Source organism: Alligator mississippiensis, chromosome 4 (genome assembly GCF_030867095.1).
Source record: "Alligator mississippiensis isolate rAllMis1 chromosome 4, rAllMis1, whole genome shotgun sequence".
Taxonomy (NCBI): domain Eukaryota; kingdom Metazoa; phylum Chordata; order Crocodylia; family Alligatoridae; genus Alligator; species Alligator mississippiensis.
The window spans coordinates 115979160-115993086 of NC_081827.1; the positions used below are offsets into that span (position 1 = coordinate 115979160).

The 13927-nt window shown below is 48.1% G+C and overlaps 1 protein-coding gene across 1 annotated transcript in view; it reads left to right on the top strand.

The window, feature by feature from the left end:
* B4GALNT3 (beta-1,4-N-acetyl-galactosaminyltransferase 3) overlaps positions 1–13927 on the top strand; it is a 126726-nt gene that overhangs the window by 106163 nt on the left and 6636 nt on the right. The window contains exons 10-16 of the mRNA XM_019489554.2: positions 2124–2267; positions 2651–2760; positions 4098–4198; positions 6654–6733; positions 9047–10067; positions 11715–12010; positions 12419–12572. Coding sequence (XP_019345099.1) covers positions 2124–2267; positions 2651–2760; positions 4098–4198; positions 6654–6733; positions 9047–10067; positions 11715–12010; positions 12419–12572 — 1906 coding nt within the window. The remainder of the gene's footprint in view (positions 1–2123; positions 2268–2650; positions 2761–4097; positions 4199–6653; positions 6734–9046; positions 10068–11714; positions 12011–12418; positions 12573–13927) is intronic.

Genomic DNA, 13927 nt, shown 5'->3' on the forward strand with positions numbered 1-13927 from the left:
CAAAATCTCCCGTGAGAGATTTCCCTAAGCCTTCTTTGGGCATACCTGTGCACTTGGTACAGCTAAATAACCTTGTGCAGGGGTCTGGGATGCTGCATCAGCCATCCTCAAGTGAGGCACAGGTGGAGGGCAATTAGAAGAGAGATGGCAGTTAGCCTAACGTGTTCCAATGTACTATAACCTATACTTTCATGCTTTCCCCTATTACCATATGCCCAAGTCTGTCCCTGGCTCCCAATGGCAAACTTACCGCTGGTTCCACTTCTGCTTCTGGCTTTTGTTCCTGATGTTAGGAGTGATGGGGAGGGGGGATCCTGGGGGGTGGTAGAGGGAAGCTGTGGGGGTGAAAGCATGACCACAGTGAGTGGCGGAAGCAGCACTACAATGGATGGCAGTAGCATCACCACTGTGGGAATTTGTATGGGAAGGGTGAAGGGGGTACAGGAAAGCGAGACAAGAATAGGGTGGGGAGAGGGCGGTGGAGAATGGGGGGATGGCGGTAGTCAGGCCTCCTTGCCAGATCTGAGCTCCTTGGTCACCTGGCTGGGGTGGGTGGTTGGATGTCCTCTGGGTCAGTTCAACTGAAAACTGCTGCTATGAATGTTAAAGTAGCCCAGTGACCTTTAAGGATCCATTAAATTCCTGTTAGGTGTTAAATGCTCAGAGCAGATCACACTCAACAGGGACAGAGCTCATTTACTCTGTTTTTGGAAAAGACTGAGAGCTGGACAGCTGTCTGGACAGCAAGGGACTTTGGGGACCCATTAATCTCCTATTAGGTGTTAAATGCTCAGAGCAGAAGCCTTCAATAGCATGCTTCACTGTGCAATATTTCTATAATAGCGCTGAGGGGGTCAGGGTACACAACACACTGAATTATCCCCAATAACGGAGAAGGGAGCACGTACACAGCAGACATTGATCAGTCTCCAAAAGAGACTGGGACCAACCCAATCTTTAACCCCCCCAACACACCCTAGAACATCCAGCTGTCAGTTCAGTGAAATAGGAGATGACAAACAAAAAAGGTTTTTTTGAATTATTTATTTAGTAGTAAGAAAAAGACATCAGCAGAAGATTGATTCATGTTGGCTTCTGCAGCTACACCTGGTGTCCTAAAACATCCATTACACACACACACCTGCAAATTGTAGTGACACCTGGTAGACAAGAGGGATCACTAAACAAAAACTGTAGCAACACCCAGTGGACAAAGGGACTCACTACATGTAATTTAGTGATTTACCACGTACACGTGACAGATTTATGGTGTTTGGGAACCTAAACTGCATTGGGTTGTGGTTTAGATTGTAACAATGAGAAGTAATTTAAAACCCCCAAAACTCCCATACATGTGATGTGTGACACCATTAAGCCACACGCGGGAATTTTTGTTGTGTGTACATTGTCTCAGTGCCATGTGTACAAGCACCCCCTCAGTGCATATTGGAACACTGACCTGCAAGGGGGCTTCCAGGGGTAACACAAGAGCAAGTTCCCCTCCCAATTCTGGAGCACTTTTCTTCCTATTCTCCCACTGAAATATCCCAGCCCCTCTGCAGATGTGTCTAGTAACTGGATAAATTGACTCACTGCCAGATGAGGTGTTTAGCTACCAAGGCTAATTGAGTACTGAGTTTCTATTAACTCCTTCTGTGTTAGAGGAGGTGGTGTAAGAGAGTATTGCATATCCCCCCCTCCCCCCCCACACACTTTTTTCTTTTTGCACTACCCATTTCAAAACAATAAAACATGTCTTAATTGTCACCACATTCAACCATCACTTACTTGTACAAAGGGGACATTCTTCCCTTGCTCTCCCTGCCTCCCCCACCCCGCTTCCTCTGGGCTTATACTTTTTAGACTTTGAGCAGGGTCTGGTACTGTCTCTTTCTCAGTTTCTACTGTGAATTTCTCACTCCTGATCAAGGCTATATGGACACTACTGTATATTACTGTAATCATAAATATGGATTAATAAGGCTGGAAACAAGAGGTCAAGTTTTCATGGTCTGGAATTCAGAGAGGGGGTGCTTCTGGAGCTGTTACCAAATGAAATGACACTCAGAATAAAGTGATGGATTAGTCCTTCCTCCTTCTTTCGTTCTCTTGCTGGTTTCTAGATGAGACTCTCTTAAAGATGGATGAAGTTGAACATATACCACAGACATTGGCCAGCCGTGCAAATCAGTCGACTGCCAGTCTGAGCAAGAAGACACACCCAGCTGACATGCTGAAGCCTGACCCTCGGGACACTATTTATAAAGGTAAGAGGCTGCCAAACAAATGGAGACTGTTGCAGCCAGTCACATCATGTGAATGAGGACCACATGGTCACTAACAACCAGATTTATCTTATGTGGAGAAGGAAATAGCTATCATTTCAGGATACCTAAGAGAGCTACAATATGAAGGATAAACCATACTCATGTCATCTCTTTCAAAGTCCAGTTCTAACATTGCTTTCAGGTTTAAATTGTTCATATAAATCCAAAAGATTAGTGTAGAGGGAGGAACCCAGTAAGCACAGGGGTTAATGGATAGAAGTGTCCACAGCAATGGCTGTCCTGTGTTATCAGTGTAGGGTGGATTTGCTTTGATTTGTGGTCCAAGTAATGCTTGTGTGTGTGTCCCTCTTGGCCTCTTGTAGTGCCTCTGATTAGTAAGTCACGCCTGCGGAAGACGTTGCCGGACTGCCCTTACAAACCCAGCTACCTGGTGAATGGATTCCCATTATCACGCTATCAAGGACTCCAGTTCGTAAGTCTCATTCCTCAAATGGAGATGTTTGTCCAAGTGCTCCATGCCACACTAGAGAATATATGTGCTTTAGAACATGAGGGCAATGCCTGACTGGAACACGGGGTGTCTCCAAAGTCTGGGAATAGGCCAATAGCTGATGCCTTCTGCGGGATGGATGTCCCTTCTGCATGACATAGCACCTGTTCTCTCCCTTCCTAATTCAGAACTGATACACACCATAAAGAAAATGGGTAGTTCAAAACACATATCTCCCAACCCAGTCAGTTCTAAAGACATGTAATAAGCAGAGCTACAAGAACCCCACACAAGAAGCCCTGCTCCAAATAGACCTCGTTTAGGTAAACTTCCAAATGTAGCAAGTCACCCTTGTCTTTACCTCTAGTGCCAAACATTCTGTTGCTTTAATGGAGTAGTCCCAAATCCCAGGCCTGACTGCTTTCTGACAGCTCAGATCTGGATTTGAATAATGTCACACAAATCACCCTTCACAGGCATCCTTCTGCAGCCAGGTGTGGCAAAACAGGCAAGTACTGCTTCAGTTTCTCTTACAGTCCCAAGGGCTAGCTTTCTCCACCATGGGTCAGACCAGTGGTCACCTCTTCCCTGCCTGGGAAAGGACTTTAATTCTTAGATTCAAATCAAGCCCTGCTTCCAGAAGTAGTTTAATCATATAAAATAAAACATTCTTTCATAAGAAGACATCTCACAGTTCTCCCATATAGAGTGGGACAGGTTGGAGCTCTCCACCCTTTGCCCATGTTCCTGATCCTCCGCCCTTCATACCACTCTTCTCCCAACACCTCCACATCAGGGCTTCCTCAAGACTCCCCCACAGTGTTACACTCCCCACACTCCTTCACCTCAAATTCTGCTGCCTGCTGGGCTCCTTCTCCTGGGAACCTTCATCCAAAATCAACCTTCTTGTTCTTTGGTTCAGTCTGTCCCAACTGAGCTGGGTCTTCCTCACTGTTACCCAGGAGCTTCCACACAGGCCTTGTACTCAGCAAGGCTCTGTAGCTCCATCAGGTCTGATCAGTGGATCACACATACTGTACAGCATTCTCCTAACCCATGTTCTGTCTCTCTCTCTGCACCTGCTGTCTTCCCAGCATCATGCCACTCTCTCCAGACAGCTGTCCTCACCTCTTATCTGCTCTTTCCTGCTTTCATTTCTCTACTGCAGCTTTGGTTTTTAGCATAGTCTGGCACCATGTATGAGGTCCCACCTTGGGGCAACTAACTGGTGAACTTCCCCTTAAAGGGCTCAGTTATCCTGCGTGTGACATCTCCAGGTATCATTTTCATTTGTGCATGGTTTTCTCCCCTCTTTCCAGGTTCACTTGTCCTTTGTTTACCCAAATGATTATAGCCGCCTGAGCCATATGGAGACAGACAACAAATGCTTCTATCAGGAGAATCCATATTACTTGGAAAGGTAACACAGTCCTCCCAGCTGGCTATCTAGCATGAGTTGGGGCTGGTGTTGGGACTGGGGTGGAACTTTAGATGCCTACTTGTAGGGCTTTAGCCACATCTACACAGGAAACTCACCCTGGTAAGCTGAGTGCACAATGCATGTTCAAGTCCACAGTGCAGGTTGGGCAAGCTGCCTCCCAAACTAGAAGCGTCCACAGCCACATGTCACTTTGGGTGGGCTGATTAGCACTATTGAGTGACAGGGCCAATTAGCCACCCCCAAAGCAATTAGACCACCAATCAGTACTGATACACTACTTCCACTCGAGCATGCATGAGGGGCCCTGGCCATGCACAGTAAGTTTACTGTGTGGACATGACTTCTGGTTTCTTCAAGCACCATCCTGGTAAGCCCCCAGAATCTCCACTGTGTGCGGGCTGGGCGTGATCCGGGCCCTTTTCGTGCTGCACGCAGGCTGAGGCCAGCAGCCCGGGCACGCCGGGTCGGAGAGGGCAGGCGACGAGCTAGAATTAGGCACAGACGCGTAATGGTAGATTTGAAGATTGTTTACTTACACCGGAGGTGGTCGCAGTGCAGGCTGGAAAACTTGCTTGAGTTGCGGTTACAGATAAAACAACACGAACAATCACGTGGAGTTTGCTAGGCTCCACGTAAACAGAGCTCCGGATGCCCTGGACAAGCGCGCCACCGAAATGGAAACTCGTAGATACATCTTATAAAATTTTATCGTTCGAAGACGGGAAGAGGTGGGCGGTGGATCAGGCCGCCAGACTCCTCTGAGTCTCACACAAGGTTTCTATTGCCCTGCCATGTACCCAGAGTCCCCACGAGATCAATGTGGAGTCCTCCTCGACCTGGGTGGAAACCGCTCAAGCCTCTTATACGGCTAGCAGGCCAATCGCTAGCCGCCACGTGGGAATAATTTAGAACTAGCCAATAGCGGGGAACAAATTTGCATACGGGTGGCGGGAACTCCTTTGCACCGTGCATTTCTGTTGCAACTTGAGAAATGCACCCCGCAAATAGAGCTACAAATTGGCAGGAACTTTTCACTTGCACGCGGGTTCTCTATACAGCAAAACTCCACCGTGCAATGAAGCTGTAATTCAACGGGGATAATTCTAGTGCCGAAGCACACACAAAATCATACCTTTGGGTTATGACACACTGATGTTAATGGAATGAAGGGTGTTCATCTGAGGTGCTTAGTTCTTCCTGTTCCTGATGTACCTTTTAAATGAAAACACTCTGAACTCTGAAAGAACATCTGCCCCTGAGCTGCTAAGTCTATCAGGCTTGAAAGCTGGTGAGTTAAACAGAATGTCTTGCCCTGATGAACTGGGAAATGTATTTGCCAGCAGAGCTTCTTCACCAGCAAGTGGAGCTCCCTGCTGGGGAGACAGTGTGGCCTCACACCTTTCCCAGAATCACACCTCTGATATGTGGGGGAGCCCTCATGGAGCCCTCCACCCAAGAGCCCTAGCTTTCAGAGCCAGTTCACCACATGAAATTGCCACCAGCATACTCCTGTGTGGATAATGGATAGCCTTATCCACCAACCACACATGGCTAGAATCCCCCTTTATTCAGGAGGTAGTCCTAGGAGCACACTTTTGTTGGATAGGGAGTGTCAGTCTTCCAACAAGACCATTAATTGTGACCTCTATACATCAAGGCTTCTTTTCCCCTGCTGGGTTTTACTTTGGGAGCAGAGAGGTGACCATTGAACAGTAGGCTGTATAACTAAGTCAGGGAGGGAGGCTTGGATGTATCATAGCAGATCAAGAAGGTGATTGCTGTGGGCTATGAGGTATCATTGAGTGGTGTTGCTGTGATTATTCATTTGCAAAAGCATTTATAGATGGGAGTCCCGATGTGCTAGGTACTATTAACACATAATGAAGAGACAGGCCTTGTCTCAGAAAGCCCAAAGCCTAAGAATATGTTGGGATGTCAAGTGGATACAACAAACAGTAGGGCAAGAGCAAGGTAATAGTGCAATGACAGTGATTATCACAGTAAGAAGCATCTTCAGCACATTGTTAGATGAGTTTTAGGAAAGGGTTTAGGGGAAGCCTAAGGGAGTGCTTCGTTAACCCTTCTCTGGTCTGTGGGGAGGAAGAATATGAGAGAAAGCAGGGAGGTTTTTGAAAGGAAACTGGCATAATAGACAATGACAAAGGCATCACTGACTGAGCAGAGTAGGGAGTTATGGCTCAAAGCTCTTGAGAGAGGATGACACAGGTTATGAGTGCCTGATGTGGTAGGAGAGGGAGGACCTGTTGATGCTAAGAGTCAGGGTAATGTAATTATAATGATGTGATGCTATCATGGAAGCAGTGTTTTGTATGTCAATAGAGGGTGGGAAGGAAATGGCATTTTCCATGATCTGTCTTCCAGCAGAGAAACAGCCACATGTAGTTGTGCCTATACTGTGTCTTTGCTTCTGCAGATTTGGATTCTATAAATATATGAAAATTGACCAGCCAGAGAGGAGAAATCCGGAGTCTGAGGAGAAAACAGAGCAACCAGGTAAAGACCAGTGAAAGACAGGCAGACTTTTCTGTCTGTCTCTCAATGTTGTGCAATCCCCAGGAATGACAAAAAGAAAAACAATTGACTTCATGCTCTGGGTAAAACAAGTGACTGTCCCAGAGTTTCCAAGACAGTCCTGAATTTTGGGGCTGTGTTCCTATGTCCCCAAGGACTCCCTGGGACAGAACTTTCATCCCAGGTTTGAAAACTTGCGAGGTAAGGCCCTGCCGCCTTTGCTAAGAGGGTGTAAAACAACTGTGCGTGGTACTACAGTGACATAGCTTTGCTGCTTTGAGGTCAGGAGGTAGCCACAGCACCACAGGCTAAATATCTCTGTCTCTCAGTGCTGCATGAACAGGGCTATGTTAATTAACTCTGCTACAGTGCCACACAAATACAGTGCTGTCCTTTCTGGTTTGGAAAGCAACCATGGGCTGTCTTCTGAGTGGAAAGCAGCAGAGCTATGTAGCCTGTCCACAGCACTCACACAATGGCAGCTGTGCTAACCAGAACTGGAAGGGGAGTCAGCTGCTCCTGGTTCCATATGTCTGTGGAGCATCTGGATATGTGCCCTCGATTTTGCTTCCTGAGAGCTGGTCACTTGAATGCTGAACAGCCCTTTGCCAACACATGTCAGAGACCACACCTATGGCCCAGAGGAAGTTTTGTGAAATTGCAGGTGGGGTGATTTGTATACTTTTCTAATAATTTTGCCTAAGGCCTTGAAAGGATGGATTTTTTGCTGCTGAAGGGTACTGCTGACAGCTCGGGCTTCAGCAGCCTGATGCTTGTCAAACCCTGCTGCATGCTTTCTAGCCCTCAACCTCCTCCCTGCTCCTTTCAGTACCTGGCCCTCCATCCTTGCTATCAGCCCTGTGGGAGGTGCCACGCTGGATGGTATCCAGTACCATGTGCCACAAGCAGGCTGTAGCAGCTGCAGTGAGAGCTACACTTCCTGCCCACAATTTAGCCATAGGCAGGACATTACAGCTGAGTTCCAGGCAGGTTGGATCAGCCAAAGTGGCACTCAGCAGCACATGCCTAAGGGCCGTGGCAGAGTCGGAGGGGATAGGTCCATAAACATCAAGGTGACTAGTACAAACTGGAGCTCAGCTTTCCCTCCCCAGAAGCCCCAGTGGCTGTAGTGGACAGAGTACCCAGCACTCCAACTTAGATAGTGACTGAAAACAGGCAAAAGTATGCTCCTCGCAAAGGGGATGCACAGAAGGTAGAGGTGTACTGATACATTAGTCCATATCGTATCAGCTTTGAAAAAAGTTAAAATTGACATTATCGGCAATCAGCTTTTTTTCGCTGATGTGGCCAATAAAGTCACCAATAAATGTTGTGTGCATGCGCAGCCACAGCATGCATATGGTCAGCCCTGCAACTTGGAGAGCAGTGTCAAGCTGGTAAGTCTGTTGGGAGGGAAGGGGTGGAGGCAGCAGATTGAGGCCTCTGCGGTGAGGGGGGGAGTGGGCCTGGGGCTGGGTGTGGGACAGAGCCGTGAGCAGCACATCCGGGGGCGCAGGGTGGGGTGGCTCCTGCCATTGCATGCACCCCCAGGAGAGCCATGGGGGGCATATGCCCCCCAGATCTGTGTGCAGGGCAAGGGCAAGCTGCCACTGTGGGCTGGGGACTGGGGCAGTGCTGGGCTCTTCCTGGCAGGGGGGCTGGGCCAGGGATGTGCTTGGGCTGGGTGGCGGCAGTGCTGGGAGGGGGGGCTATGGGGTGGTAGCCCCCCCTTCCAGCGCTGCCACCACCACTCACCCTGAGCACAGCCCTGGCCCAGCCCCTCCTACCAAGAAGAGCCTGGCACTACCCACATCCCCAGCCTGCAGCAGTAGCAGTCTGCCCTCATCCTGTGCACAGATCTGGGGGGCATATGCCCCCCAAGGCTCCCCAGGGATGCGTGCAATGGCAGGAGCCACCCCCCATGTCCCCCAGCTGAGCCGCTTGTGGTTCTGTCCTGTGCCCAGCCCCAGCCTCACTCACAGGAGAGGCCTCGATCTGCCCTTCCCACCCCAATTCCCTCCCTCCCTCTGCCCCTTCCTCCCCAACAGACTTACCAGCCACATGCTGCTCTATAAGCTGCTGGGCTTCATATTGACAGTCGGATTGGTATCAGCCAATATGGCTCGTTAATAATTGGCCTTCAGTATTGGCCAAAAAAATCTTTATCAGTGCACCCCTAATAGAATGGACTGACTGCTGGACTAATGGAGCAGTTATTCCCTTCCTGTCCCTTTGTGTGGCCCAGGGAGCAGAGGAGCAGAGAGGTCAGAGGTGTAACTGTGATTGTCTTTGTAGGCTATGAGGAAGGGAACCCTGATGAGTTTCAGTACATGGACCAGGACACAAACCCCAGCAAGCAGGGGGCAGAGCTGGCAGTGGGCAAGGCATACCCTAGCATACTGATGGGCTATGATGATGTTTACAATGACTACTCTCTCCAGGGGCATAGGAAGCCCCTCTCACTCACAAATGGCAATGTGAAGGAGGCAGTCCCAAACAGAAGAAGAAAGAGGCCCCATAGGAAGGCAGTTACCCTCACTTCAGACAACCAACGCATCAACAAAACCAATCTAGAAAGAAACCCACCCATGAGGAGGCCTCACTTAAAAACTGGGGTCAAGGACAATTCCAAATATCCTTCTCAGCATGCCAGGAGCACCCGTGGAAGGCCACTCATCAAGAAAAGAATAGGAGACCCAGGTCCTGTCTCTAGCACAAGCCCTCAGGATGCCTCGGAGCATTCTCCTGGTGGGTCTAGGGACTCAGGTGGTAGGATACCAAGAGGAGCAAGGCCTCCTCAGAGAGATCTCAATTCAACTAACACCAAGAACCAACCAATGGGCACCATACAAGCCAAGAGACAAAGCCCAGTCTCTGGTAAAACCAGCAGAAGAGCTGTAAGCGCTGCCAGCCTCAGCAAACAGACCCTTTACCAAGCACAGTGGCTAAACCAAGTGGAGTCATATATTGCTGAGCAGAAGGTGGCAGATGGCATTGATGCGGATGTGGAGAAGGGTCAAGTAGAGTCTCAGGCAAAGGACAGGCATGAACTTGTAGACCTAGCAGTAGCAGAGGAAGAAGAAGAGATCAAAGGAGAAGTCGAGGGGGAGGAGGAAGGATTTGACTACATGCCAGTGTTTGACCAAGTAGTGAACTGGGAACAGACCTTCAGCACAAGCATCTTGGATTTCCACGTGCTGCGAACAGACTGGATTGACCTGAAGTGTAACACATCGGGGAACCTGCTGCTCAAAGAGAGGGAGGCCCTGGAGGTCACACACATCTTCCTAAAGAAGCTCAACCAGAAGAACAAAGGGTAAGGCACTGTCTCTTGCAATTCCTTGAACTCCCTCCCTCCTTTGGGCTACTGTATCACACTGCATAGGAACCATAGCCTGGAGTAAGGAGCTGGTAGGAAGAAGAGAGTTAACTCTGAGTGCTGAAGATACCATGTTAGGAAATGTAGTGAGGGCTAAACACCAGGGTAGGCTGCAAGTGGGACATTAAGTCTTTTATAGCAGGTCCTGTCTAGCCATGGCCAATAGAGGCTGACTGTTGATATCTGGTGGTTGGTGTAAAATGAGTTGACGTTCAGTCCAGGTCCCATTTTCACAGTGAAAACCAGCTTCCTCGCTGGCTCTTTTGTTGTGTCTCTTCAGAAGGGCCAAGCACTGAATGGACGTAGGACCTGATCTGAACCTTTAGCTGTAAAGAGAAATAAGGCACGCTGATGAACCTGTAGCTACCCAGCTCTGTCTAGTGACCTGATGCCTCTGAGCACCTCTTAACAACATAGAATGTAGACCCTGAATGGACCTCCTCATTCAAGTACCATTCCCTGCCTCATAAGCAACCACAGCATATAATCCCAGTCACAAACTGGTTAGATTTCTGCCAGCTGTTGGAAGGTTTTTCCAGACCCTACTGGCTATGATACTTAAGAACCTTCTAATTCCCTGCCTAAACTTATTTATGGCCAGTTTATACCCATTTTTTTGTGCTAGTGTTACCTTATACCTTAAATGCTTCTCTCCCCTCCCAGAAACTTAGCCTCTGGATACATTTAGAAAGGGTACATCCCTGCTCACTATTCATTTGTACAGGCTTTCACAGTTTCCTTTCAGAAGAGAGATCCTCCATTCCCTTAATCATTCTGTTAACAGTTCTCTGTACCTGTTTAAGAAAGATGGATTTCAACCAAAACCTGGGTGACCAGAATTGTACAGGGCATGGCAGGTGAGGTCTGGTAAAAACTTGATGAGTCCTAGGATTGCATTTGTTTTTATCATAGTCTTCATACCATTGGTGGCTCATAGCCATCCTGTGATCAGCTGGTATACTAAGTCCTTCTCCTCTGTCATTTCCAATTGATGAGCTCCTGGCTTAGGGCAGAAATTCTCATTGCTAATGCCTAAGTACATGACTTTGCACTTTCTTCTATTATATTTCATCCCTTTTCTCTTACTCCAGTGCTCAAGGTAATTTGATCTTTTTCCTATAAGATTTTTCTATCCACTTCCATATTGATAATGCTTCCCAACTTTGTGTCCTCAGCAGATTTCATCAGCATACTCCTCCTTCTTGTGCCAGGGCCATTAATGAAAATACTAAAGAAAATCCATCTTCCCAGCACTAAAATAATTTTATTTAATTAAAACAGCTATTTTCTGTGTGGTCTTTACTTCTTCTCCATCATCAGTTCTTTGATCTTGGCTGGAACCCCAGATCTAATCCCAAGTGATCAGAGATGGGGACAGGCGATGAAAAAAGATCCCCACCTCATCTGACATGGGTGAAGCAAAGCTGTGGACTGAGAATGAAGGGATTAATAATGTTCTAGGAAGAGGAACCAGCTACGGTGACATGGGGGGGTGGGGGATGGAGGCTGGGTGGTTGGTGCAGGCCTGAGGAAAGAGGTGATGTGGGTGTGGGGAATGTGCCTCACCCAGCTGTGCCCCTGCAGGAGGTTCCAGCTGCAGCGCATAGTGAATGTGGAGAAGCGGCAGGACCACCTACGAGGGAGCCGCTACCTGCTGGAGCTGGAGCTACTGGAGCAGGGGGGACGGCTTGTCCGCTTCTCAGAGTACATCTTTGCACGGGGTTGGCAAGGCATTGGTGGTGATGATCAGGAGAGGAACATGAGGAACCTGGTTTGGGGCCACCGGCGCCACTTGATGGGTGTGGCTAATGAGCCGGAGCTGTGCTGGCCACTGGGCTTTTCCTGGAACCATCATGCTGTTGTCCACTTTATCGTGCCAGGTAAGGAGAAGAGGGACTGCCTGGTGCTGGACCCTAGCTTGGAGGTAGTTCTGAGCACTGTGCCAGTCTGCACCCACCTTCAGGCATCACTGCCCATTTATTTTTCTCTAGATTAAACTGCCTCCAGAAATATAACAGGGCCCCAAACAACCAGTGGGATGAAAACCCAGAGAAATGACCCTCATAATACCCTGGGTGTGGACTCACTCTGCAATGCCAATATCCAGACCCAAACAGCCACAAAACCTGGGGCTTTCAGATCCAGGTTTTCACCATGGGGCCTACTCCTAGACTAGTCCTTGACTCGCACCCCCGATCTGCCTCAGTGGGGTTTGGCAGGAGGCTGCAATCACTGCCAGCCATGAAACTAAGTTTGCTTTAATTTTCTTTCTCCTCCATCATGACAAGTGAAAAACCAGGCCCGCTGGGTACTGCAGTTTATTTCTGACATGGTGGAATTGTCCCAAGTCACCAAAGACCCACACTTCAATGTCATCATCACAGACTACAGCAGTGATGACATGGATGTAGAGAAAGCTCTGAAGAGGTCCCGGTTACAGAGGTGAGAAGGCCACATATGCACATAAACTACACACAAGTTAACCCCTGCTCACACGAGTTCTGGTTTTTTGTATGTCCCCTACTCACATAGCACATCCACAGCTCTCTGTATATGGATCATCTGCACTGTATACAGCAGTGATTTTCGATCTTTTTTGACTCAAGGCACTCAAGGCATTAGACTCAGGACACCCCTCGGAAAATGCTAGCTCTTAAGTTTTCACTTATTATTCTGATTACAGCAAAATAACAGAGCAACTTTTCTGTTGCAAAGGACTCAGAAAGACCATGATAGGTCAAAATGTTTTTAACACTCTGGATTCCTATTTGAAATCTCAGGGTTTATGTTTATACACCTAACAGCACTAACAGTGTGTGACACCCTGTGGTACCCTTCAAAAGGATCTCCCTTGTGGGGAGATCTGTGGCAGCCTGGTTGAGAATCACTGGCATACAGGAACTCAAACAGTCAAACAGAGACACTACACACCTATTTACATCGACACACATACCTATAAGTCCCATACAGTGTCACCAGGTATCTTCACACAGCTACTTATTGTACACTCCATCCAGATGCACTTCCATTCTAGTAGTTCCTATGCAGATTTATGAAGTTAAGTCTTTGAATGTTGGAGACAGAAAAGAGCAGAGGAGGTGACCAGCCAGTGATCAATGGGGCCTCACAATCAGCCCACTTAGTGACAAGAGTTGTAGCAAAGATTTGTCCTGGCCCTGCGGGATACAGGTACCATCCGGGCCTCCCTCAGGACTCCGGAAAGCCGGGTAATGCTGAGCAGTTCTTTTGAGGACAGTTAGCTCGCTGTACTGCAAACAGAGGAACCCCGGGCACAATGGACATTTGTACACATACCTTTGTCTGCTCTGACACACCAGAAATCCACCGCATTGGAGTCTGTGGAGACCACAAGCTGAAGTGCCAGGTGCTGCGTCACATCCATTTGTATAAACAGTGAAATGCACATCAGTGTGCAGAAAATGTCAGCCGTGCACTTTTGAACTAAAACACCTTTGATGTGTTTTAGTTCAAAAGTGCACCGCAGCCATTTTCTCAGCGCTGATGCACATTTTGCCATTTATACAAATGCACGTGCTGTGGTGCATTCATGTGTACTAATGCCCAATATGACCTTACTACATACAACTGAAATGTGAAGTAATGTGCTTGTTTGATTTATAGTTAAAATATTTTTCCCCCTCCTTTGTTACTGTAAAATGGAACAGCCTTTGTGTTTCAGGGGAACCAGCTACAAGCAGTTCCTCAACACAGTCCGTCTGATACCTGTGTATAGTGCTTTGTGTGAATAGAGCCCATGTTATCCCAGGCTCTCAAAG